Genomic DNA, 27,341 nt, shown 5'->3' with positions numbered 1-27,341 from the left:
TGCAGGCATCTCGCAGTGTGGGACCCCAGCTCGCGGCCTCGCATTTCATATTCATTACCCCGTTTAATTTGCTCGGAGGAGAATGCACCGCGCCGGCCCGAGCGCTTTTTAATTATCAGCTCGGATAAACTGGAAAACGCTGATGCCCAGGGACGGAGTTAATTAAAATCTGCATTATTTTCGCTTTAATTAGTTCCTAGCTTTGTTTGCCTTCGCCATATGGGCATGTCCTGTGGCCAAATTACGTTCATTAAGCTAATTAAGCAAATCATTTTAATTATTCAAGACAATCTGATTGGATGCACGATGACTTAAAGTTCACGGTCAAGTTGCAGGCCTCATTACGGGCGGACAGAGAGAAATGATAAAACATTAATTGAGAAGACAGAGGGACGTTTGGGCTAATTTGTGACCTTTCCATCCGCCAGTTTCCCGGGATGTGTTTGTCGCGCTCTCCCGGCTCAAACCTGGGCCCCATCCTCACGCATTTATTTCTTAACGAGAATGAGAAAACGTTGGTGTTGTCTGCCCCCCCCCCGTCCCCTTGACGATTGTGTTCTGCTTTTAAATTCGAGACAATGCGGCAAAAATGTCACCCACAACGTCCAGCTGGGGTTGTATGTATATATGTATGTATATATGTATTTTTTGTTGCTTTTTTGTAAATTTGTTGGTCACAGAAATGTTTGGGCTGTTAGTGAGACGGCCACTCACTTCCAAACAGCTCCCACAAACCTCGGTTTGTATTTATTCAGTCGGAACTTGAGATCGCGTTCACGTAGGTCGGCCACAAGGCAGCTTTTGATGGGACGTGGTTTTGGAAGACGAGAAGAAAAACTCCCCATGTACTAAGTACATCCTTGAAAGGCAAAGTAAACATCAGCAACAACAACAAGGACGACAAATACGTGGCTGTGATCAACTGACAGCCAATAACAATGTGATCGTGGCATTGCAGTCTGTCGACAATACGCCGCTAGCTTTAGCAATGAGACGCAGTCGTTCAAGTAAAATGTATTTTTATTACGTAACATGGCCAACTTTTTCCCGCGTGATTTTGTCAATCTGTTTAAATACTAATACTTTTTCTTATTACGCTTATTTACCCCTGGCATGCCTCACTGAGTCTCAAGATTAGTTTTCAGGAGGGTAGCTGTCGACGTTTTCGCAGTCGCTGGGCGATCATTGCGACGTTGGTATTTTTCTGTGTTCTCTTTCTAAATGGAAGTCGATCGCGGGATCACTTTTCCAACGTGGGCACCATGCAGCCGCCACAACACGCCCCGGGCCATTTCTTCACAGCTCACTGTGAAGCTCACTGTGAAGCTCGCGGACGGCCCGCGCTCCTCTGTTCACGGTTCATACGCTCGCAGCATTGGCCAGGGGGGTGGCCCAGCTGGCAACCGGACCCGCAACATCGTCGGCGAGAACGGCGAACCGCGCCGCGGATACCGTCGGGGCCTACGCCACAAACCGGTGGCGATTTCTTTTCCTGCCGGTGGTTTTAATTGTTGTTGTTGTTGTGGTTGTTGTTGTCGCCGTGGGTCGTTTCTTGATGGAGGAGGAGGAGGTCTCGGCTACTGGACCATCATCAAGGTCGAGGGCAGCTCCCTGCAGGTGCAGGGTGGCAATGTCGTGCACTCGCGGCCTCTCGCATCTGGATGAGGGGCTGAGCTCCCACTGCCTTACACAAGTCTGGCTCTGTGTGTGTGCGTTGAACTTCTTTCGCGCCGTACGTAGCCAGCCGTGCCAATCGGAGGCTGTGGGGGAAGGACAATAAACGAAACACACGCAAAAAATTAGTGTTCAAGAAATTAGTTTCAAATCTAGATGAATTATTATTCTTGTTGTTACACTTAACAGCGGCATTGTCGGGTGGCCTGTGAGACGATCTCCATGATGACCGACCATTGGCTCTACCTGATGAGGAGTGGCGGGGGGGGGGCTCCTGGAGAGTGAGGTTTATTTACCAGCGAGAGCGAAGGAGGAGTTGGAGTCAGAAGGAGCCCTCTCTTGTTTATGCTCTCATTAGAATTCCGTGGCCACGTCTCGGCGCCTCATCACGACCACCAGACAGCCTGTGCCCATTTGAAGGGGATTAGACTAATTCTTTTAATTGCTCTCATCACCGGCCGACACGAAGCGATACAGAAACTGTGATTACTTCTCATCCTCGGCGGGAAGCGTGGCGGGCACTGAGATGGGGCTCTCCACAGCTGGAGAGGAGGGAGAAGGGAGATGGGAGATGATGATGATGAGTGTGGCCCGCACCCTGAGAGGAGGAGGGAGCGAGATGGGCGGCCGTGGCGAGAGCCCCACGGATGCTCCGAACTCCCCGCAGCGTCCATGCACGCACAGCAAAGACAAAGACCCCCTGTGTAGCCTTCGCAGACTGTTGGGGCAAGTGATGTTAGCGAGTAGCAGCACCGATGAAAGCCGGCACGGTACACGAAAGGGTTGGATGGCCAGCAACCACGCTCGGCCGCCTTTGTTTCCCCAGTGGCGGTGTTTACTAAACACCGCACCAGGAGTACCACACCACAGCAGGAGGTACTCATTTGAGGGTGAGTCGACCTAGGGGGGGAAGCCCAGAACCGGTTCAGATAATCGTCACTGGTTAGCGCGCTAACTGCTACACCGCCGTTCCCCACACTGCATATCCACACACACACACCATGTCCACACACACAGCATATCCACACACACACACCATGTACGCACACACTGTATATCCACACACAGCATATCCACACACACACAGCATGCTCACACACACACAGCATATCCACACACACAGCATGCTCACACACACACACAGCATATCCACACACACAGCATGTACACACACACATATCATATCCACACTCACAACATATCCACCACACTGCATATCCACACACACAGCATACCCACACACATACAGCATATCCACACACATACAGCATATCCACACACTCACAACATATCCACACACATACAGCATATCCACACACACTGCATATCCACACACTCACAACATATCCACACTCACAGCATATCCACACACACAGCAGTGTCATGTATGAATGCATGCGTGCGAGTGTGTCCATTTGAATGTGAACGTGATGATCAATACCATCATCATAAATTGGGCTGAAGCGAATTGGTGGCACCACTTTGTAGGAAGTGTGCAGCACTGGTCGTCCGAGAAAACCGGTCCCTGCCATGGGAACGTATAATCTTCCTCTGCTGACTCAGGGCCGCCGCGAGAGGGATACGGGGGATACATGGTGCCCTTGGTAGGGCACAAACACACACATATCTCTTAAAATAAAAATTGAAAACATTTTATCTTACCAGGTAAGGCTCACTGAACTGTAAAGCTCCTTTTCAGAAGCGACTTGGCTATCACAAATCATAGCTCAACGAAGTGGATTATCGTCACGTGCAAATGTACATCGGACAAACACTCTAAACGCGTTTCTAAATGCGGAGGGGAAAAAAACCGGAGGAACAGGAAAAAAAATCCACGCCGACAAGGAGAGAACAAAATGCAAACTCAAAATCTACAGCAGGCGTCAGGATCGAACCCCTGAACGAACACGAGGGGTAAACTGTGCCCTTGGTCGGGCATGGCTGTCACACAGACATCAATTGGTACGTGAGGGGTCGGCGTCTGATTGATCAACTCCATCCGTACGTGAGGACGTGTGTCATGACGTCACGGTCCTGAGTGAGATTCCCTTTGCACCACCCCAAAAGCTCTTATTGGTTTGCGGAAACGAGCACGGGTTAACGGCCATTCATTACGCTGCACACAAGGTGGTGTAAAAGTTTTCCCCATCTGTTCATTTGCCTGCGGCAGGGCCTGACCCACATCCCACTGCCAGAACGTCGGCCAGGTTCATGTAGGACGTGTGCGCTGCATCGCCATAACAATCGGAATCAAAGGTCGAGGCGACGAGCTGGTGACGGCCATCCTCGCAGCAGCGACTCTTGGCTGGCCATCGAACAAAGGCGGTCTCACTTCATCGCGTGGCGCTTTCAGATGCACTTATGCAGCTGTCTCGAATGTTCTTCCTTCCGATATTAGAAAGCCACTGGAGCTGTGCACTTTTAAATCATGTACAATGACAAACTAATCTCTTTAGAACGTCTTCATGTCTTTAGTTTGTCGTCCTTCCCCCGCACCTCCGATTAGCACGGTTGGTTACGTAGGGTGCGAAAGAAGTTCAACATACCTCCATCGCACATTTAGCATCTTCCCCCTCGGCGCAAGCGATGGTCGGCTGGGGGGGGGACACAAACACGTGAGGCCCTCTCACAGCAGAGTCGGTGGAGAAGATGACAACCTTCCGGTGGTCTCCACTGTGACGTGCTCGTCACAAACTAATGTCATCATCCTTCTTCCCATCATACTTCCGCCCCAAATCTCTGCTTAGGACGGTGTACAGACTGCTAGAGAGGATGCTACTGACCCGTATGTCACCGATCTTCGAGAAGGCTTATACCACCTGAACAGGCTGGTTTCCGCCCCGGCTGCAGCACAAGTGATCAAGTGCTGGTACTCCCCACGCATTTGGAAGCTGGCTACCAGCGCAAATACATCACAGGAGCCGCTTTCATCGAGCTATCAGCGGCCGATGACACAGTATGGTGGGAGGGCCTCATGCTAAAGGTGTCGAAGGTCATCAGATGCCAGCAGACCCTCCGACTCCTATCATCGCTCCTGTCCAACCGGCGATACCGTGGCCACCTAGGGAACACTGTCAGCAGAGCCCGCTAACTCAAAAACGGGCTCCCACAAGGATCAGTGCTTGCTCTGACACTTTTTAAAATATATGACTTCTCTGCAAAAAACCTCCATGACGACAACAAGACCACCGAAGCACGATGGAGGGAAGCCTGGGTAAAAACACCAACCTGTTGCAGAAATCCATCGTCAGCGACCCCACACCCCATCAACCAGGATCTGCTCTACCGAGGAAGATCTTGGTCCTCCTTGAATTAAATCCGGACACTCCACGGAAGATGTGGACACTTTCTCAATAAATAGAAAATGAACGAGAGTCCTGTTTGTGACTGGTGGTGTGACATCTCAGCACGTGTAAACATATCGCGGACGACTGCCCCAATCAGATCATTCAACGGCGATCTTCAACAAATTCACGCGGCTATTCCTGAAGCAGTCGAATGAGATATCAAATCTCGACATCAATCTGTAACCTGTTGCAATCCCCCAAGATACCATACGAAAGAAGAAGAAGCCAGCTAAGTCACCCTCCAACGCGAGTCCAGAGTGGCGACACCGGTGTCCGTAAACACGCCGTTACGCAGAGAGGGACACGTGACTCGTGCAGCTATGTTTATTATTTGGAGTCTGATGAGTAACACCGTTACGGTTGTTGTCAGGAAAATCTTCCCTGCCCCTTTTTTCTGCTGGGGAAGCTTAACGTCGCAAGTGATGGGAGTTAAATATACTGTACAGCAATAGAGTCGAAGATACAAAGAGTTTCAGTTGCGATGTATCGTCTATGACGAACAGTCTGTCACTTACGAAAGACATGGCATATAAGAATGATAGAAGCCTTCATTATTGGAACGTTCAGCGTGGTGCTGGTTATTAAGTGAAACACCTCCCACTGCCCTTTGCTTTTAAATCTCTGAGGCCACTTAGCATGCAGCTTTGCCCTGTGAGTTTCAGCTAACTCAGGAAACAAAACAGTGGGGTTCTGTGAAGAGGAGTAAAAGTTTATATATCAGCCATCATCATCGATTATATATCAGCCATCATCATCGTTTATATATCAGCCACCATCATCGATTATATATCAGCCATCATCATCGTTTATATATCATCAGCCTTCGCTCGTGGGTCCTTGACTCTGGCTAAGTGTTTAGGCAGTGATCTCTGCGTTGGGTCAAATAGTTGCCCGTAATGTGTTGAACTTATTTCGCACCGTACGCAGCCAACCGTGAAAATATACTTGGCCACGTGTCCGAGATTGCTCGTTGTGAGGTCGAGGAGTCTTTCCAGGCCAAGCCACACGTCTGCATTTCCCAGCCTGGCCTCAATCTGTGAACGGCCGCAGGCTTAGAATGACGACAACAATCACTAACCAGCCACACTCTCCCTGAGCTGCGTTCGACGGTTAACTAACAAGGGCTCCTAGCTATGTCTTATCTCATGGAAACAGAGGAGTCTAATGAGATGCTCGTGTTAATGTATACGTGATAATGTAATCTTAGTTTATGCATGCAGTGTGTATAAGACCCCTTGGCACGTGTCGTGACGGATACAGCAAGATCTGACCGTTTCCGTCCAGTGCTCGCTGAGCTGCATTGGCTTCTGGTTGCTGAACGAATATATTTAGGTCGAACTCATTACACAAAAAGTGCTTGCCGCAAATGAACCACAATACCTTATTGATCTCATAATGGAGCATAAGCCATCACGAAAACTCCGGTCATCCTCGCAGTGGCTTTTAGGTGACCATCGAACAAAGATAGCCGCTGCATCACGTGCTTTCCACAGCCTTCTGGAAAGCTCTTCCTTCCAATATTAGGAAGCCACTGGAGCTGTGCACTTTTAAACACGTGTATTGAAAACTCATTTCTGCTTTTTGCGTTTAGTTTATTGACCTTTCCCCGAACCTCCGATTAGCACGGTTGTTGGCTACATACTGTGCGAAACATACTGTACGAATTTGGTGTGTTGGGTGGTGGCGGGTTTAACGACGCATTTATATTATATTTACGCGATTTAGCCCAAAAATAAAACCTCTATTATGGATAATATTTGTCGCGAAAGTCTATAAACTGTGCAAAAGAAGTTGATCATACATGATGATAATCTAGGGGAAGGTGCACATTGAAACACGTGCTTGACCTTGCTGGCCTGGCGGTGCGGTTGTGCGATGTGGTCTCGTGGTCGCTTTGACGGCGTTCCCTGTGGGCTCCATTTGGAATGGGCCTCTGCGTGCGCGAGACTCGCGGAGGCTCTGTGGCCGCAGCGCGACCTCCCTCGCGGGGTCACTTCGGCCATTTCCTAGCCAACATGGCCGTCGCACCACGTCGCGCGGCATCAATTTCGTGAGGCCTGAAGACGCGCAAAATGTGTATTGCAATATATACGTGACCTTAATAAACAGCCACCGACAATCTATGTTACAGTACGACACGCTACGGAAGTCTCATCGCGGCCGGGCACGGAGGGAGAATGCGAGAGCACTCAGTGGAAGAGTTTGCACAAACAGCGATGGTGTAACCACCATCATCATCATGTATGCGTGTTGAACTTCTTTCGCACCGCACATAGTCAACCGTGCTAATCGCAGGTGCAGGAGAAGGACAATAAAACGCATCAACCATCCTCCAAAATCATCATCGTTGGTGGCATCTTCATTATCATCAACCCATCATCATCAACCCATCATAATGAATCTGTTACCACTAAGGTGACCACTTCAACCTCACCCATGGATAAGAAGAGGGATTTGTGGTACGACTCCTGCTCAGCGGTGGTCGATGTTGTGAGACTCCTCTAATACATGGGTGAACGTGGAGAACAGGAGGAATCAGTTTAACATATAGGCCTTCGCGACCAATATTATTCATCGTAAAGGTTTTTGGGTTAGATCGCATGATTATCAATGTTTCGTTAACCTACCACCACCACCCGACACAGCCAATTAGCTATTTAAAACTACTATATTTTCTATTTTACTAGGTAAGGCTCACAGGGCTATTGATCTCTTCTTTTAGAAGCGACCTGGCCACACAAATGACAGCTCAGCGAAGTGGCTTATCATTATCATCATGTGGAAATGTATAGCAGTCAAATACTATAAGACTCCATTAGTTCAGCTCATCGGTGTGATTGCGAGTAAACCCACAATGTTTACAATGGACTCCGACGTTTCACTGGTGATTACGCCTTTATTATGACGAGGAATAAAACCCGAGCATATCAACAACAACCACGCAAGTACTGTGTGTTGTGAATGCAGACTTGGTTCCATGCAAAAAGGTATCTATTTGGAATTTGGTGTTTGAACATCGTAACACCTCCTGTTTTATTGTAAGAAAGGGTAAAACCTATTGTTATTTGCAGTACTTTGATACAGGAAAAAAAGTTATCCCATGAAATAGCTGCTCACATCGAGCTATAAACGCTCTGATACGTCCATTGTCTTTGTGCTGTTCGCCTGTTGGCGTTCTCTAGTCTAACACTGGTTGAGACTCGGCCATAAAGAAGGCTGTCTCTGGTGTAGGCCAATCAGTTTTAACGAAAATGCTTACATACTTAGCAGAGCATGTGTTTGTTTTCATGTTCACCACAGATACGCGTGGTTGATGCCGACTTGATTCCTTGCAAAAGGTTTCTATTTGGTGTTTGGATATCTTAACTCCTGTTTATTGCCAGAAAAGGTAAAACCTATTCTTATTCTTCAACAAAATAAACGTAACCAAAACTTCCCTAATAGAAAATCGATCTATAAATAATTGGCGATATTTTGGGCTATGACCCTTCTTCATGGCTCATCAACAGAAGCTTTTGGGGAATCGAATCAGGCCACGGATGTGGGGAGTGCAGATGAGAGGAGTGCACGGAATGAAGAGTCCAGAAGGTGGCTACCGAATTCATTGTTCATCTGCATACTCTCAGATTAACGTAATGCACGGGCATTGTCTGTTGATTAGCTGTGAATAACCCAAATAAAAATAGGTGTACATTGTAATTTATATAACGACATTAACCCCAGCCATCTGGCCTTCACATCTGATTGGCTCACAAATGGTATCACATTTATCCCTCTATTTAAGACAGAAACAGCAGGAGGATTTCTGATGATGCTGGATGTTGTAATTACCGGCGAAACGTCGTACTCGAATTGTAAATGTTGTGGGTTTACTCTCCAACGCACAAGCGATGTGTACAGAACTCGAAACTAATCGGCACGTTGTGTTTTACGTGACAAACCTCTTACTAATTGGCTGTGTCGGGTGGTGGCGGGTTTACCGACACATTTGCTGTTTGTACACCGCTTAGCAAAGGCGGAGAGCCGCCTTCTGGGAGTGAAACGACAGAGCCGGGTCGTGCGCCTCACCCCCAGTTTTCCTGGTCGTAGTTTTGTGGAGATGAACCGCTGGTTGCCTGTGGATATAGAATGGGAAATATAATCCCAATCTACGTCGCGCTGAAGCAGTGTCTCGCGTGTCGGTCACATTGTTCAGGAGGATAACGCGCAATTGAATCCGCTCTCAATTTTAATTCCGGCTTTCGTGTTCTTTTGTCACGGCAGACAATGGCCACACTGCGCGTGCCGTGCCGCCTGACATCCTGCAGGCGTCTAATTTCACAGCGGTACGTGACGTGCAGTCTGTTATACACTGTGCCTCATTATAATTAGTATTACTACTACATGGGGAACGGTAGTGCAGTAGCGGTTAGCGCGCTACGCTACGAACCCGGCGAAAGGAGTTCGATTCCCGCTCACGGTCGACACCGGTGATGATTATCTAAACCGGTCCTGGGCTTCCTCCCCTAGCTCGACTCAGCCTCAAATTAGTACCTGGTGGCAGTGTGTAAACATCACCACTAGGGAGATGAAGGCGACCCGGGCGTGGTGCTGGCCACCCACCCCGTCGTGTGTGCGATGCCAGCCTTCGAGGTGTTATTCACTAACAGGCACTTGCCCCAACAGTCTGTTACAGGCTACACGGAGGGATCTTTGTCTTTAGCTCCAACACGCCACTGTGGACTCGTCAACGATGAAGCGAGAGGTACATGAAGCAGAAGCGATGCGTAAGCCCCAACCGTCGCCCAGGAATCATTTAGCGCGCAATCCCCAACCGAGCTTCTTGACTGCTACGTCCACAACGTGGGAGGCTCCCCCCCCTGCAGTGACAGACGGTTGCTCCGTGGTGAGCCTGCGAGGCAGTATCCCTGAACCCATCACCTTGCGGTAGCCATCGGACAAAGACGGGCGGTCACCGCATCACATGGCGCTTTCAGACGCGCTTCCGCGGCCGTCTGGAACGCTCTCCCTTCCGATATTAGAAAGCCACTGGAGCTGTACACGTTTAAATCATCTCGATTCAAAACTAATTTCTTTAGAACTGATTTTCGTGTTTAGTCTGTGGTCCCTTCCCCCCGCACCTCAGATTAGCGGGGTTGGCTACGTACGGTGCGAAAGAAGTTCAACATACCGCACATACATCGTTTCAGAGGCAGCAAAACTGGTCTGAAGAACACTTGTCGCAAAAACAAGAGTCGTGCTCAATAAGTTTGTCGAACGGGACAAGATACATTTTCTCGAAGGTACTCGAATGCACATCGCAACGGTCTCTTCATCCACGGAAATGTTGTAGCTGCCAGAGAGTCGGACATGGGAAGATCGACGCGTAAGCTGTGGTTTTAACTGCCGCCTCTGGTAACTTCGCAGCAGCATGCAGAGCAGAGTTCAGAGGCAACTCGTTGCTGCCCACAGCGCACGAGGGTGAACGTGCTCACGTGGTAACGCAGCCCCCGCTTCTCTTACGGCTTCTCGCGTCTCTGGCAGTAGTTCAGTTTCAGTTCAGTTTCAGTTAATTTTTAAGTAGCCCGCCAGCTAAGAAGCTCCGCAAGTCGGGTTTCATCAACACAGCAGGCAAACATGAATGAATGATACAAAAAGGTAAGAAATCATGTAATTTGAAATATAACATATATCTTTTAAAAGTTTTAGCCAAATAAAGAATCAAAAAGCGTAAGGCGTAAAAAGTGCCAATGGTTAAACACACCGTTTCCCAAGACACACTAAATTTAAATCTCCAATAACAATTATAATAAACATAAATGCGCCATCATTCAACAACGACATTGCACCGAGCAAAACGCAGCATCGTTAAAATAGAGAGAGTAGTGCAGACAAGGCACAAGAAGACAAGAGAGGTCACTCACAGGCAAGCGATGTCCACACCTCGTCTCGTTAGTTATGCGGTGGCAGATAGGCAGGAGTTCATTGGAAAGGAAGATGTACAGTGACTGAGTGACGGTAGTGAATGCAGATCTCGTCTTGTGGCAATATTATCCGAGAGACGAGGGGCAGCCACTGCAAAGGCCGTTTGCGATCCTGAAGCGGGGCTGGTAGCGTGGCCTCCACGCATCCAATGCCGTCAGCTGCTGCGGCGGTGGCGGTGTCTGTACGGGACGTGAAGGCAACGCGTGCCACACGCCTCGTGCGCTCGCATCGCTACCTGGGTCGGTGGTGGCTGTTCACGTGGCCTGTATTGCAGCGCTGCGGAGGCAGCAGCGAGGCAGGATCGGTGGATCGCCGCACAGCTGTTGCGAAACTCCCTTCCCGTGGGCGTCAAGGAGGTGCCGTACCCCTGGCTCGCCAGGATAATGCGGCGCAGCAAATGTGGACTCTGTTCACGTCTGTATGGGATAGAGTGTTGTCCCCTCGCACACTTGGGGTTTCTCGAAGGTCCTCTAGGTTTTCTGCCACACGTAAACGCTCTTTAATTGGCCTATGACACCTTCACCTTTTCCGATTCCGAGACGTCTGCAATTAACAGGGCGAGTCACTTTCACCGCTGAATCTGGGCACGTGCAAGCAGTTAGCGCAGCTGTTTTCAAAGGCATTGTACTCACTGCAGAGAACCGTAGCAACACGACCACACTTCACGATAGCCGGTGCCAAACTGCGCCACACGCCCTCCCGAATGGCCGATAACGCACCTGTACGTCATCGCAACGTAATCAGAAGTACACGTCATCAGAATGGGAAAGAGATAATATATAGAGGACCGCAGAGCTTGGGCAATTGTTGGCACCGCCTGGCTGTTATCCTCCTGCTTGTATGTGGTTCCTTCTCATCACGCCTCTGAGTCGACGCCAGCGAATGCCGTGGGGTGTGTTACAAGTTGAATTATTTATTAGGATGATGATGATGAATTGGGTATCGCGTGTCACACGCTAGCGAGTGGAAGTCTTCCGTCGTCTATGCACTGTCATGGTACCCTGAAGGTTGCACTCCTTTGCGCTGAAGATGACAAGGCTCTGACGTTTGGCCATGAACACCACCAGCGCGCGTTACACTTAATGTCTTTGATTTGATGGGTGTCAGTGACTGGGATAAGACAACAAAAATATGTACGTTGGCTTAAGTACAGGGTGGTCCAGACGTCTTGTGAGCCACGTTTAATTCTCAAAAACATATTTTTATTTAAACGTAAAGTTTATTTAAAACAGAAATAAATCTGCAAAGGAACAAACATGTCCATGACAGTTTTTTGGGTTAGATTGCGTAAATATAAATGTGCCGTTAAATCCGGGACCACCTGACACAGCCAATTAGTAAGGTTTGTCACGTAAACAGAACATGCCAATTCGTTACTAGTACAGCACACTGGTGTGTTGGAGAGTGAACCCGCAACATTTATAATTCGAGTACAGGTGGTGGCGGGTTTAACGACACATTTTATTTTTTGCGATCTAACCCAAAAAACCTCTATTATGGATAATATTGGTCGCGAAAGCCTACGTATTAAACAAACACAATGTCGCCTCTCTCCTAATTCCTGCACCTTACTAACTCGTGTAGTCAACGATGATCGTACTCAAGATGGTCTGTTAACAATGAAACTCTTTAATAAAAAATAAATCATGGAAATCGGGACAACAGCCACAAGGCGCGGCTCACTCCGACTCGCACCACAGCTCTAGTCAGTCCTCGCTGTCCGACTGCCTCTCACCCCGACGAAAACGTGAAGTTGCCTTACACATGTTATTGGTCGGGGTTGGGGTGTCACAAGACATCTGAACCACCTCTGCGCACAGGCTCTGCTTGTCACCAATCAATCTCCGTTGCCTTGAGGCAAAACTTCTGCGCGACGTCTCTGTGTCGCCACCGGGGGCTCTGCGTGCTGCACGTGACACAGGTTCGGCGGAAATTCCTCACCACGAACGGAGTAAAAAAGATAACAACCAAAGTATGCAGCCAATGCCTCATCTGCATAATTGCCTTCGTTGGGATACAATGGGAATGAGTCATTTACATAATTGGCTTCATTGGGGATACAATGGGAGTCGTTTATAACGAAGGGAGGTATTATGCATTCTCGAAGTCAGTGTTCTTTAATTCATTTTCAGAGCGGGGGGGGGGGGCATTTTTCGCCGATGAGACATCATCACTGCGAGGGCCACCACACATTTGAAACCATTGTTGGGGTTTGACAGCAGCACGACGATGATGATGGTGATGGGTGGGGGGGTTTTCAACATTTGTGTCTTTGTCGGTGGGCCGCACTAAAGGCCACCAGGGGGCCGCCAGTGGCCCCGCGGCTCCTTGCAAGCGAAGAGCGCCGCTCTGAATCAATGCAACGAGAACTCGGTTCGTCGCCACTCATTTATCACCCAGAGCGGCGGCTACATTGAACGGTCGACTTCCTCTTCCCAGTGAGTGAGGTCCGCCGGTCTCGGAGGCCGTAACCCAGATGCGACTGTTGAGGAGGCCACATTCGCCAGGCCCCCTGGGGCCCCTTGGGGGGGCCCCCTGTGCCACAAGGCGACACAACCAAAGAGATGTCTTCCCGAATGCGACCGCGCCTCAAGACGCTGTGAGGAAACTGCGGACGCAGTTATTTTGGGCGATCGTTTTGCGATAGCTATAGCAGAGCTCAGTGGGCCTTACCTGGGTAAGATAAATATACAATCAAAAAATGTTTTTAGACACCGACAGTCATTGGCAAGGGTCATTCGGTCCACAGAACTAACGTATCCTCGTCCGATGCCCATTAACTTATTTAAATGTTCACAAGGAAACTCCCTTGAGCTGTAGTAACATCGCTTTTTTGCAAAAGCTGCCCCGGGAGTGCCAATTGACAGGTTGCTGAGCACACACAACGTCGACGTGAGTGCAAACATCGTGCCAGGACTTTCACCGTCTGACTCCAACGCTCGGGAAGGATCCCCACCCCCACCACCCTCACCCTCCTTTCCCCCTTGAACATCCGAGGAGCAGAGGGTTCTGACGACTTTCAACGTCGCCAAGGTCACTGCAGCTCGGCGATGTTGTGGACAGGCATAGGCCACTCTTGCGAATGAGATGATCTAAGTGTGGTGTGTTCTCACCCTGGGTCAGAGGTCGCAAACGGGTTTTGATTACTTACCCGTACCCAGCCGCACCAGGGTCGCAATCGGGTACCCGTACCCATACCCTACCCGATACCCGGCTACTCATACCCGGCCGGGTATCGGGTAGGGTACAGGTACGGGTACCCGATTGCGACCTCTGGGATGAAGCCATGTTGCAGGCGCGGGTGGGTTGATTCTAGGAACTTGAATTGTGAGGAGACAAGACGTTGGGAAATGAGTGACAAACGGTTACTCACCAGTGACTCACGGCCTACCCGTACCCGCCGTACCCGGCCGCACCAGGGTTGCAAACGGGTACCCGTACCCGGCCGGGTACGGGTAGCCGGGTATCGGGTAGGGTACGGGTATCGGGTACCCGATTGCGACCTCTACCCTGGGTACACGGAATAAACTGCAAACCTGTGTCTCAGAACCTTGGCTCATCAGTGGCAGTCGGTGAGTTGAGCTAAGCGTCACGTGTCGGGTGAGATCCTGCTAGAGGATTCGAGAAGGTGGTCGCGGCCAAGGGCGGGGCCAGCCACGCCCCGTGAAGATATACACCGGGTCCCCTGAAGATATATGTTATATGTTCGAGAAGATTCACCAACACGTGGACCTGGACCCAAGCCAGGGTCCTGTCCATTGTAGCTACTCCCAGTGTGATCGGTGTAGTTAGCCTGGTGGTCCACCACCATAGGCTGTTATCTGGTGAAGGGGCAGTTACCCCTTTGTGTTGGTGTTATTAAACGTGTTGCCTCCAAAAAGTACATCTGCGACTCAGTTGAATCCACTACACTTTCAAAGATGCGCGAGTGAGCGGCTCAGCCGTGCCTCATCTCAGGCTCAGTTCACGGAAACGCTGAGCGTGGTTGGGACCATGGCTCAGAGCCGGCTCAAGTTGAGCATAGCTCTGAGGGCTCACTTGAACCGTAGCCGAGCCTGAGATAATAATTATACACGGGGGCTTTGGGTGTGAGAGACGTCTCTGAGCCGAGGGCAAGATAAGAGGTTAGAGTAGTACTGGAGCCTTGCATACCTTTAGTTCTCAATTTTAAAAATGTGCAATGTTAATAACTACACAGGGTTTGATGAAACAAAGCGAGTTGTACTTACGTGCCCGTGCTTAATTTGTATTCTCGATGATTTACCTTCTAACACAATCTGGCCTTATCTCGCACCCCCAGGGGGTGCAGCGTGCTGAACTCCAGGTTAAGGAGAAGAACCACTGACTTAGGGCGTGCAGAGATGGAGGGAGCGTGGCCAATGTACATCGTCACGGGTTTCACGCCGACGAGCGACATTTACGTGCACTCTGGCAAATGTTTTGAATCCCTTTGCGTCTCAGTGGAGGAGTTCTCTCGCCACACCGTCACAGGGTTTAACCAGGCGAACGACTGGGAGAGGCGTTGTCGGAACGAGATGCAGAATCAATGAACAATAAACTTGTTGAGGTCAAGTGCCCACCCAGGGCTAGGCCTGGCTCGCCTGGTTACCCTGCCCGGGTAGCCGCGCATCCCTGGACAAGGGATTCTGAGAGACTGGGGTAAAAGCCCAAGCCAGTCATTGTCATGCTCATCAAAGGAATGTAAATAGCTCGTGAATTCATGCATCGGCAGTCCTGTTATTAGCGAGGCTTTCCTGCAGAGCGGGCATCTTCGTTACAATCATCGTCATCATACCAGATTGATGTCAAAGCAAAATTGACCTCCTTCAATCACGAATTGATCTCACAGCCGCCCAGGGGCATATGTCACTCACGTATGTACACACACGCGCGCGCACGGTGGACGAAGTGGTGGGCTCAGTGCGCACGGGAAAAAGGAGGCCCCCGTCTTGGATCGGACGCAAAACAATGCGACGTGTCAACGTTGAAATCGCACGCAAGCGCCGCAGGGGGACAACCTGCGGGCAAGCTTCGTCGGTTACCCCTCGCAGGATCGTCCCCTCCCGGGGGCTCTGCGCCTGCTCTCATCAACGACGCCCGGGCACAGAGGGGGTGGGGGGGGGGGGGCGACCGTGCGACCGCCCGCCAAGTTGCTTTACGTTCCATCCAACGCGTTTGGGCACGGCGGTGGAGAGCGTTGTCTGACGACGGCACGCAGCGTGGTGTTGGGGGGGGGGGGGGTTGTCGTCCGTCCGGGTGAGCGGTGCTCCGGCCGTGCCCACCGGGCGCGAGAGTGACGAGGCGCTGTTTCTCGGTCCCGACGGCTGCGTTGCAGCCGCTCGTCGAACTTTGGGGGGGGGCATTCACTCCTCACTGCTGCGTTGGTGCCGTCCCCCACCATCTCCCCCCCCTCTCCACAACGCCGATCGGCACCGCACGGCCACGCGAAGGCGGCCGGCGAGTGAGCGGCGAGTCCGCACCGCGGCCACCCTCCCGTCAGGGTTTGCGAATAAACGAGACGGGGGGAGGCACCAAGACGTCGGAGTTTACGTGACTTTATTCACCAAGCTACTAAAATGCAATTGCTATATATACATTTTTTTTTCAGAGTGCGACACTTAATTGTAAGAAAATGTAAATAATTTAGCGATTCCTTTTTTAATAAACCTGTACATCACGAATACCTATAAACCAGAATCCATTTTACAAGTAATGCAGGAAGAGGAACGGTAATACACGAGTCAACGGAGGGGACGGCCTCTCTCTCTCTTCCTCCTCCTCACTCTCTCCGAGATCCTCACTCTCCTCCTCCTCCTCACTCTCCTGAGCAACGAGTGGCGAGCGACGTTCCGGCGGCAGGCCGGTCCCACACCCCCCCCCCCCCTCGCTCCTCGTGGGGGGGACCGCCGGGGCCCCTGCTGGCTCCCACCGCCGGCGGCCCCCCCAACATTCCGCGTCGCCCTCTCTCCTGCACCAGGCGGGCCTCGCTGTGCAAATTATTACTTATTTTTTTTACAAAATACAAACCGGGTTCCAACCCCCCCCCCCACCTCCCCTCGTTACATCTTGAAATGCTGGTGACAGGCCTGTCCCACCCGGGAGTGACACGGGAGAGGGAAGCGTACAACAATAATAATAAGTCGCCATCGGCTACTAATGTCGTGTGCAGGGGTGGGTGGGGGGTCCAGTTCCTATGAGACGAACGGGGGGCGCGCGCCCTCAAAGCGAGGAGGAGCGGCGGGCACGGTCGTCCGAGCCCCCCCCCCCCCTCTGCGTCGCTTCCCCCAACACCCCCTGGTGTCGTGGAGCGGGCAGGCGGGCAGGCGGGCGGGCGGGCGGGCGAGCGGGCGAGCGGGCGAGCGGGCGAGCGGGCGGGCCCTTGCAGGGAGAGGACCTTCGCGAAGGTCGTCAACGCGGCACTGGACAGCGACGCGGTTTAACAAACAAAAATGTGGGAACAGCGCAACACCCAGAAAGCCCCCGGTATTCCGAATCGCACGGACACAGGCCCCCCCCGCCGAGTCGGCCACCAGGGACAAGCCGACGACCTGGGAACCGAGTCTCATTATTGCCTCTCCCCCCAAAACCAACCCCCCCCCCCCCCCATAGCCGCTACTAACTCTATATAGCCAACGGGCGGCGGACAAGGGAGCTTAGCAAAATCTTTTAATTAGCATTAATTAGCTTAATTGGCAGCAGATCTGAGCGCATTCCTGCGCCCGGGCTCTTTGAGAGGCGAGTGGTGGGCGGTGTTGGGGGGGAGGGGGGTTGTGGGAGGCGGTGGCTTGCAGGCGGCCCCCCCGGAGCGCGGATAATGAGCCCCGTGGGGGGGGGGGGGGCGGAGGAGGAGGCCCGGCCCCCCGCCTCCCCACTCATGGGAACGCCGCGCGGCGCCGCGGAGCCGCTAATTAAATCGTTTCAGGCTTGAATGAAGGCACCTGGGCGGTATTATTGCAGATCCCTTCAGCAGACCTGCAGAAGAAAAAGGCGAAATAAGAGTCTCGCGTTAATGAATAATTAGCGAGGCGTTTGAGCGTTCGAGGCAGAGTTGAGAGGGGGGGGGGGCGGTGACAGGGCCGGCCAAAGGGAGAATGTATTTAAAGTTGAGCTGGTCAAGGCAGCCCACGATACGGGCTTAGACTAATGGGTAATTTAAAACGCCTGTTTTCACAAACAGCCTTTCACTGCGGCACAAAGCCCTAATGGCCATCATTTGGTGCAAAAGTGGCCCAATTAAATGAAAAAATGTCCCAAGTCCCGCTTACGGCCAACCGCTGATTAAGTTGTTCGTGGAATTTCTGATTAGCCCGCTCTGCCAAACGTCGTCTGAAACCTTAACAAGCTGTAGTCCGGTGCAGCGATTTTTTTTTTGTATTACTACAAAGCAAAGTCTTCAGCGGGCGTTCCCCACAAACACAGCCGCAACGCGGTTCAACACTGCGGCCCCGCTCTGCGCGTCGCTTTGCTCACCCCGCGTTCCCTCCCGAAGCTTATGGACAACTCCACACCGCCGTGAGAAACAACGAGCGCCCACGCACGGTAACCCGTTGCTTCCGGCGCAATGGGTTTAGCGCGTCAGCATTTGAATCAAACGCCAACCCCCCCCCCCCCCCCGGTTGCACCAGCGGCACCGTCGATCGGTGCTGAGCATTGACGGGTTCACGGCTGCGGTGCTCATGAGGCTCGAGCGCTCCAAACGACTGAAGCTGAGCGGCGAACTCCTCGGGATGAGCGAGCGGCCACGGGACTCGTGTATCACCGTTCCTCTTCCTGCATTACTTGTAAAATGGATTCTGGTTTATAGGTATTCGTGATGTATTAAAAAAGGAATCGCTAAACTAGTTACTTTTTCTTCCGATTAAACTCGCCCCCACGGGACAGCCCGGCTTAGGGTTGTCGCACAGCAGGCCAATCGAAACCCGGTCGGTTAAAAGCGTCGACTTTTTATTTGTGCTCGATGCGCGCTAAAGGGCCCCCCCCCTTTTCGCAACCGAGGAGCGCTCGCTTGCACTTGGCGTGCGCCCCCTCACACCTCATCACGTCGCCGAGCGTCTTCACGAGACACCGAACCCGGGTGGGGGAGGGGCCGCCGGGCGGCGTTTAACCAGCGGCCGTGTCGCCGCGAGCACGCAACCGAGAGTGAGACGGCGGTACTTTAAAACAAACGGTGTCACATCGAGCGACGTGAGAAGAGCGACTCGCACTCGAGCCTCCCCCCCCCCCCCCACGGGGGTGCAACGGTGCCGTCTCGCTCACTTGCAGCCTTCACCACACCGTCACGACGACGACGATGGCGACGACGATGGCGACGACGATGCTCACCATCATCTCTCGACCCCCGAAAAAGGTCAATCTGACCGAAGCGGCGCTTGCAGCCGGAGCCAGGGGGTGCTCGCCACCTGCCGCATGCCGAGGGCCGGTGGCAAGCGGCACCGAGCCCCCCCCTCCACCCGCCCCGGCAGCGGAGTCCTCGATCGTGCCAGGAGCGTGAATTACGCGCGGGATTACGAGGCGGTGCGGATTTCCAGCTCCCTCTCGCTCTCGCCCTCCTCCCTCTAACGAGCCGACGCTCTTCCTTTTGAGTCCGGATTTAGCTGCAATTTAAAGTTGACCTCTCGCGCAAATGTCCGGGACAAAAGAACCTAAATTGGGAAGATGTCAGAGCTCCACCGATTTCATAGCCCAAATAATTTGGCATTCACAAGGACAGGAATTTTGTTTTCCGTAGCCCTTGAGCTGTGTTTGTTAATATTTCTGCCATGTTTACGCTGTGCATGCATGCATCGGGTATGCGATAACGATCGTTATCGAAGGCAGCTCTGCCTTCGACACGACCAAGTGGGTTCTGGGGAGATTTACGCCATCTCCACGCCGCTGGGTGACCAGGGAGCTGGGATAACAACCCACAAGGGCCGTCCATGATGGGGTGCGGGGCTCGGGGCAAAACCCACCGCGTGCGTGACCGACGCCTTCAAACTGAAGTGGAAGTGTTACATCCGATGGCGTGACGTCGAAGCGCGGGGGCCCCCCCAAAGAGCGGGGACCGGGCGGTCGCCCCGATTTGTCGTACCCTCGGGACGGCTACGGGCGCTCAATCCCCACCGAGACAAGATAGGCTGGGAGGAGCCGGACACCGGCGCTCTGGACGGTCTGCGTTGGGGTCACGGCCCAAAGGTCACGAGCGCGTGGCAAATTCCTCATTCCTATGCCGAGGGCGAGTCGATCCGTAGGGCAACCGCTGTTGGCGTCCCCACGTGGCGGTGTTCTTTTTATCGACTCTGCAGGGATTGAGAGTCGAAAGCAGGATGTGTACTCGTGACCTTCCGATTGCGAACCGCTCGCTCTCCTGCCGGCACTTGAGAAAACCACTCTGAGGACTAAAACACGTGCCACGCGTCACACCGTCCGTCTGCGTATAAACTCGGCAGAGGGGACATCGACTCGCCACGAAGTGGCACATGCTGAGTAAGCGCGGGCGAACGAAAAGGCTTTTTTTTTTTACTCTTGAACGTAGTGATGCGCCCGGCGCGTGTAACTGCCGAAGCAAGGCTCTTCCGAAGTTCTGGTGTTGCGATGGAAGAGGCTCGTTTTAAAATTATGATTGTTATTTTTCAACTGTTATGAACTTCACGAAGAGCAAAATGAGTGCCAGGAGTGCCGAGGGTTTCTTCGCTCGTAATTGGCGGTGGGGTTTGTATAAACGTCGCGTGGCGAGCTTCATCTCTTCGCTCACTCGCCAGTTGGATGCAAGGGTTCTGTAGGAAGTGAAGTCTTTTTTTTATGCGGTCTCTTCAGTTGCGCACCTCCGAAAAAGTAAATGTAGCAAACTCTTTTTGCTTAACGCTCGCTCTTGTTTGCATCGATCGCACCCCTTGCAGGCTTGCGCAGCTTCTCACCAATTCCCTGTAATCTGCACCGTTTACAACGACGGCCACCGTGGGCACATCCGAGATGGCTTTCCCTCCTCTCCAGTTCAAGCCGTCTTTTCCCCAAATTTAGATCTCCGATTGTTTTGGGGGTTTTGTTTAACTGGGACGGACCTAGACAAGAGAATATAATCGTTGGACTTCCGCTTAAGACTTTCATGGCCGCGTCTCTTTTCACGCAATCTCAATTTAGCCGGTCCCTTGTTGATAAAAAAAAAGAATAATTTTCCACATTTTCTGCGTGGTTTTCATTGCAGTCACTGGTCTACGAGTTCCACTTTCACCGACAAAAACAGATTCCCCCCTCAAAGGAGGACAATCCAGGCACACTCTGTGGTATCTCCACGCGGCTGTCATTTACAGAATCCGGTTGCCTGTGCAGGCAAAGCGGGAGAAATTCCTGCCCCTTATCGCACTCGACCACGGCGTTCGTTAGGCCCTCACATTCCCACAGTTTGATTTCCGAAATATCTCGTGAACTATTTATATTTGGTGTGAGAGAGAAGTAATGGGGTATTTAATCCTTAAAATCGAGCTGTTTCTACCTTTTTTTGTAAATAGAAGAGCGATTGAGGTCTGGATGCAACAGTTGATGAAGCCTTTCATTGCTGCGTAAACATTTAATAAACAAATCGGACTCGTTTATAATTGGAACAGCTGGTTGTGCTCCTCTAATGATGTTCACGATTATTCCATCTGGTGCAGTGTGAGCTTCTGCTTTTTCCACGCGGCAGAGGGAGATGGTTTACACCTTTCCCATGTGGTGGTACCCGGTGGCATGGCAACCTCGTTCTGCGGGGGTTACCAATTCAAGTATCTTTTTGTGCACGGCTCAAATTGGTAACAAACAAAAAATCCCTCTGCTATTTTTACAATTCTGAGTCCAGCTTGGGGGGGGCGGGGGAGATTGCCTCGGCCCCATGATGAAAAAATAAGTACCACCTTGCGGAAGAAATAAAAGCAGTTGTCCCTATGGATAGACTTGTGCCCCTGCCACGGGAACGTGGAACTTCCACCATGGCTCAGGGGGTGTAAAGTAGTAGATGAGTGCCAATGACCCCCTTGTGCTTATTTGAGCAGCGGCGAGATGAGCTAATTCCCTGATGTGTCATCAAGTTGCACATCTCTTGACCGAGCGTCGTGCATTCCTCTCAACTCGGCCACTGGATACGGTACACGACCCTTACCCAGAAACACTCCCAACCTCGTCACGTAACGAACGCTAAGCGGGGTTGAGCCTGGATAGCACGAAGATTGGCAACCCCGGCACTTAGCAGCGTAGTGAAGGATGATCGAAAACCCCCCACAACCTGCACAACGTGGGGAGGCCCCCCGTGAGAGTGATGAGTCACTGGGGGGGGGGGGTGAGTGCCCCGTGAGTGTGATGGGTCACTGGGGGGGGTGAGTGTCCCGTTAGTGAGATGGGTCACTGGGGGGGAGGGTGAGTGTCCCGTGAGTGAGATGGGGGTCACAGAGGGAGGGGGAGGGGGGTGAGTGTCCCGTGAGTGTGATGGGTCACTGGGGGGGGGTGAGTGTCCCGTTAGTGAGATGGGTCACTGGGGGGGAGGGTGAGTGTCCCGTGAGTGAGATGGGGGTCACAGAGGGAGGGGGAGGGGGGTGAGTGTCCCGTGAGTGTGATGGGTCACTGGGGGGGGGGGGGGGTGAGTGTCCCGTGAGTGTTATGGGTCACTGGGGGGGGGGTGAGTGTCCCGTGAGTGAGATGGGTCACTGGGGGGGAGGGTGAGTGTCTCGTGATTGAGATGGGTCACTGGGGGGGGGGGGGGTGAGTGTCCCGTGAGTGAGATGGGTCACTGGGGGGGAGGGTGAGTGTCTCGTGATTGAGATGGGTCACTAGGGGGGAGGGTGAGTGTCCCGTGAGTGAGATGGGTCACTGCGGGGGGGGGGGGGTGTCCCGTGAGTGTGATGGGTCACTGGGGGGGGGGGGGTGAGTGTCCCGTGGGGGGTCACGGGGGGGGTGGGGGGGGGTGAGTGTCCCGTGAAAGTGATGGGTCACTGGGGGGGGTGAGTGTCCCATGAGTGAGATGGGGGTCACTGGGGTGGTGAGTGTCCCGTGAGTGTGACGCGTCACCGGTGTGGTGAGCTGACCGCACCTTCTGGTCGGGGAGAAGCGATGCGGAGGGCAGCGGGGGTAGGTGGGTGCCCAGGTGCGGCGTGGCCCCCGGGGGCAGCGCCCCGCCGGGGTGGTCGTGCTCGCAGAAGAGGCGCCCATTCAGGTAGTGGAACCGGTCCCCGGGCAGCAGGCGCGTCCGGCACACGGCGCAGGTGAAACACTGCCACCACGTATGAGTCGGGGGGGGGGGTGGACAATGGATACTGGCATCGGCAATAACGCAGGACAACGGAGACGGGGGGGGGAGTGTTTGGCGTTTGTTAAATCGGCACGGGGATAATTTAGGAATGCCGGCGGAGAGGAGCGGCGAGCAGGAATTTCGCTAGGAGTGGGTCGGGCCTGTCGTGAGTTGGTGGCGCCGCGACCCGGCTTTCAAGCGCCGAGATTAATTTTCGTTTCAGCAGGGGAGGAACTTGGCGAAACGAGGATAGTCCCAGGGTGAGAGGCAAGAGGAGCTTTGCGCGGCGTGGGCTGTTTATACTTCGCCAGAGATGGAAATTCCACATTCCCATGGAACTGTCCAGTCTCACTATCGGTTGATCGCTCTGGCCCTTTAACAAAGCGGTATTCATGTTCTAAGCCTGTGAGACCTGACAGGCTGAATCGACCCCTGACCCAGATGTTTGGGGCGTCGCGGTGGCGAGATTTTAACTACCTCCGCCTAGTACACGGGAGGTCGTCGGTTCGACCCCGACGTCTGTATATTTGGAGTTTGCATGTTCTCCCCGTGGTCGTGTTAATTTTCCTCCGGGTCCTCCCTCGCAGTCGCGCCATCACCGATCTTTGTCGCCTGCAGGCAAAGGCGCTGCCAGAGTCTAGGCGCGATGTGAAGACGCTGCGGGCCGATTGCCGTTGACGCGTCCGCCGGTAGCGCAGACCGGACGAGTTTCAGGGCCTGCAGGTGGAAGTTGCAGGTTTCGGTGGACGTCAGCGGTGTCATCGCCTATCGACCTCGTGCTGCAGAGGAACTCCACGTGTCCTGACGTCGGGTTGACGCTGCAGGTGTCCGTAAGTGCTCACGGTAGAGCAGACCGGACGAGCCATTGTCCGGTCGCCATCACGGCCGCCCCTGACCTCTCCTGGTTCAGCAGGAAGTTCCGTGACCAGCACCAGCGCTAAAGGGCCTCTACGCGAGCCACAGGTGTTAAGGTCAGCTCTGGAGGTGACCTCGGCCGTTGGGGTTCCGCGGAATGCGTGACTGTGACGTAATTGCAAGAAAGCTGGCCTTGAGCAGAGGCAGGGGGAGATTTCGAGAAGTGGGTTTTTTTCCACGTTCGCGATCGCCATCTCGCCGGCCTTTGTCATACGCATCCTCTCCCAAACATCGAGTTGGCAAAACACCGCTGCCTGGTCTATCGCCAGATCCAGACTGCGGTGCTGCAGGTTGTGATGAGAGTAGAGATGGCGCGTCTGTGGAAAGCGCAGAATAGTGGTGTCGAAAGACTTCACCTCGGGCTACAGGGCGTGGGGGCCACAGTGGGTCCCAGCCACCGGTGGGGCCCCAGCCACCGGGTGGGCCACCGCCACTGGGGGGTCCCCAGCCTTCGGGACGGATTTTTGAGGCAAGGTTCCAGTCAAAAGTGTCCAAGATCTTGCGACGTCCTTCCCATCAAAATCGCACCTCGAGCGTCGTCGGAAGCATCGTCATCGTCGCCGTCAGCACGGATTACCTCCAGATCCTCCGTCGCCGGAAGCACGTTGTCCTCAACTGAGCAACCTACAATTGGCTCAAGCAGCATTAGCAAGTGCTGGCAAGCAGAGGTGACTTGCCAGCAGACGTATTTGACTTGTGTCACAAAACACGCAGCGTGTGACGCTGCCATTTAGAAACAAAGGGCGGAGCGGTGGCGCAGTGGTTAGCGCGCCGCGCTAGGAAACATAGCTCAATTCCCGGCCATGGCCAACAACAACGGCGAGCGGTAACGGGACCGGTCTTTCCTCCCCTCCGCTCCCCTCTCCTTCACAAACCCACACTGACCAGTGTGGTGAAGTATGGCTAAACAACCCCATGACCAACACGCCACGGAGAGGCCTTCACATAGCGGTGGATTAACAAGGGCTTATATTATTCAGACTGTAGTGCGGTGTGCTTTCAGTCGGAGGCATTGTTTGTTTATATTCTTATTGTCATTATGGTGCGCATTTTCGGCATACTTGCATTGGCGCGTGTGATTAATTGGCTTGTGGCAGTCGACCGGTGAATCTGACAAGGTATTTCAGTAACGACGACGCAGGAATGCAATGCCCTCTTTGTTACACAGCAGACGGCATTGTGGGACAGCGTGTAGTTTAAACGCGGCAGCACCGTTCAGGCATTAATCTCATTAGTTTCATTTTCTCAGAAGCGGCCTGAATGGAGCGAAGGGAAGAAGGGAATTCAACGCCCGCATAAGAATGTCGCGATAGCAGGTCACAGGTCGCAGGTCACGGGTCGCAGGTCACGGGTCGCAGGTCGCGGGTCGCAGGTCACAGGTCGCAGGTCACGGGTCGCAGGTCACGGGTCGCAGGTCGCGCCGACTCAGGGGGACAATTCCAGCGCCGCCGAGATCCTGGCCACGGGCGTCTCTCTACCGCAGGGCGGTTCATCACGGCCCGTGCCGCCTCGGCTCCCTGAGCGACGTATCGAGAGACAAGTTTGAGCGTGTCGACCGCTCCCCTTCACCGGAGCCGCCGGGGCTCTCTCCTGCGCTGCCGGGGCCGTTCGTCCCATCGGCCGCCGCTGCCCCCTAAAACCTCATCAAGCCGATCCACTGGTGTGCCGCTCGTGGTGCGGCCCTGCCCTGAGCGCAAAGCTCCCCACCCCGCCCCCCCGCATCGCAACGCTCCCCGCACAACCACCTTGCCGCGTAAAACCTTCATTCGTTACGCAGAATTATTACCGTTGTCCTATCTTCTTGGCAATGTTTTTTTTTAATTGTGTAAGGACACGAGGCCGGTACAAGGCACCACGCCGCTGGCTCAGTGCACCAAGCCGTGGGGGGGCGAGGACTATCGACGTTTCAGAGCCATACTTAGGTGGGGGTGGTGGTATCCAATCTTCTCATCTTGTATAGATGTATGAAGCGCCTTACGCCAAGGTGCTTTACAACAATTAGTAGAATTGTACATGACGTGATAGCGGTTGAGATAGAGAGGGGGGGTTGTTATTACAAGGGGTTGTGTAGCTATTAGCTCTGGCGACAGGAAAACAGGCTGGAGTGGGGAAGGAAGGGTTGGGTTAGTGATAGGGGAAGGGGTAGTGATAGGGGTCGTGGTCTCCATCATTATCAGCAGCCTATCTTATCGGCTGCTGAATGAAAGCCACCTGTGTTGCCAAGTGCCCTTGGGTTCCCATACACAAGGGCACTTGATTGAACGAACGGCTGCGATTTCCCGATTTCGTGAATTCTGAATCTGAATCTTGATTTATCCTGGAGAAATCCGATGAACTGTGAAGCTCTTTTCCGCAGGTGTCCGGCACTGAGAGTCCGCCGTTCCAGGCTTCGAGCGATTCCACGTGGCGCGGTTGGTGCGAGCCCGGCCGCACGGCACAAGCAGTCCATCACACCGGGGTTACACACGTTCGGCCATCGCCACTGCCGCCGCTACTGCCTGTGACCCATTCGATGGTGGGGGGGGGGGGCACCCTTCAGGATCCCCCCAAAACCACACACTCTTTGGTGCTGTGGGGCAGCAGCAGCAACAGCAGCAGCAACAGCAGCAGCAACAGCACCAGCAACAACAGCAGCAACAACAGCAGCAGCAACAGCGGAGCTAATAATAATCGCCTTGCTGCGTGTCGTCATTCGATGTACCTTTCGAGATTTAAGGTAACCCGCAGGACATTGCGGTTGACGTTTTCATTGCAAATGCTTGCAGACGTTCCTCCGCCTCGGCTGCGAGAGTCCAAGCTGTCGCAGCCGCACACGGCACTGACAACGTTTTTGGCAGCCCCCAACATAAACTAAACAATTTTTATTTTACGAGGTAAGAAGGCCCACCGAGCTACAGAGCTCTTTCTCAGAAGTGAACTCTAAACGAACAATTGGCAAAACGGCTCTCTACGTGTTTGCTGTGTGCTCTCTGTGCTTGCTGTGCTTTTGTGTGCTCGCCGTGTATTTGCAGGGTGCTCACTGTCTACTTGCTGTATGCTCTCTGTGCTTGCTGTGCTCTCTGCGGCGCTGTGATCTCTCTGAGTACTTTCCGTGCTGCGTCGCGCCCTTGTGCGGAGTGATGCCCGTGTGGGGTGCCCTCTCCGTGTGCGGTGCCCTCTCCGTGACCGGAGTGATGCCCATGTGAGGTGCCCTCTCCGTGTGCGGT

The 27,341-nt window shown here is 53.1% G+C and overlaps 1 protein-coding gene and 1 long non-coding RNA gene across 2 annotated transcripts in view; both read right to left on the bottom strand.

Moving 5' to 3' along the window:
• Nucleotides 1–1,133: 1,133 nt before the first annotated feature.
• LOC144948388 (uncharacterized) lies at nt 1,134–3,138 on the bottom strand. Its single transcript, XR_013640153.1, has 3 exons — nt 3,116–3,138; nt 2,165–2,216; nt 1,134–1,760 (listed from the first exon to the last, which is right to left on the bottom strand). It is a non-coding gene; the product is annotated as an uncharacterized LOC144948388 (long non-coding RNA).
• A 13,386-nt stretch (nt 3,139–16,524) lies between these two features.
• Nucleotides 16,525–27,341, bottom strand: part of LOC144948524 (LIM domain transcription factor LMO4.1-like) — a 47,052-nt gene continuing 36,235 nt past the window's right edge. Inside the window, exons 4-5 of the mRNA XM_078878099.1 lie at nt 23,023–23,202; nt 16,525–17,957 (exon numbers count right to left, since the gene is read on the bottom strand). Of these exons, the coding sequence (XP_078734225.1) occupies nt 17,949–17,957; nt 23,023–23,202 (189 nt within the window). The 3' untranslated portion in view covers nt 16,525–17,948. The remainder of the gene's footprint in view (nt 17,958–23,022; nt 23,203–27,341) is intronic.

Source organism: Lampetra fluviatilis, chromosome 49 (genome assembly GCF_964198595.1).
Source record: "Lampetra fluviatilis chromosome 49, kcLamFluv1.1, whole genome shotgun sequence".
In the NCBI taxonomy this organism is placed as follows: domain Eukaryota; kingdom Metazoa; phylum Chordata; class Hyperoartia; order Petromyzontiformes; family Petromyzontidae; genus Lampetra; species Lampetra fluviatilis.
This window is presented reverse-complemented; position numbering and strand designations above follow the sequence as displayed.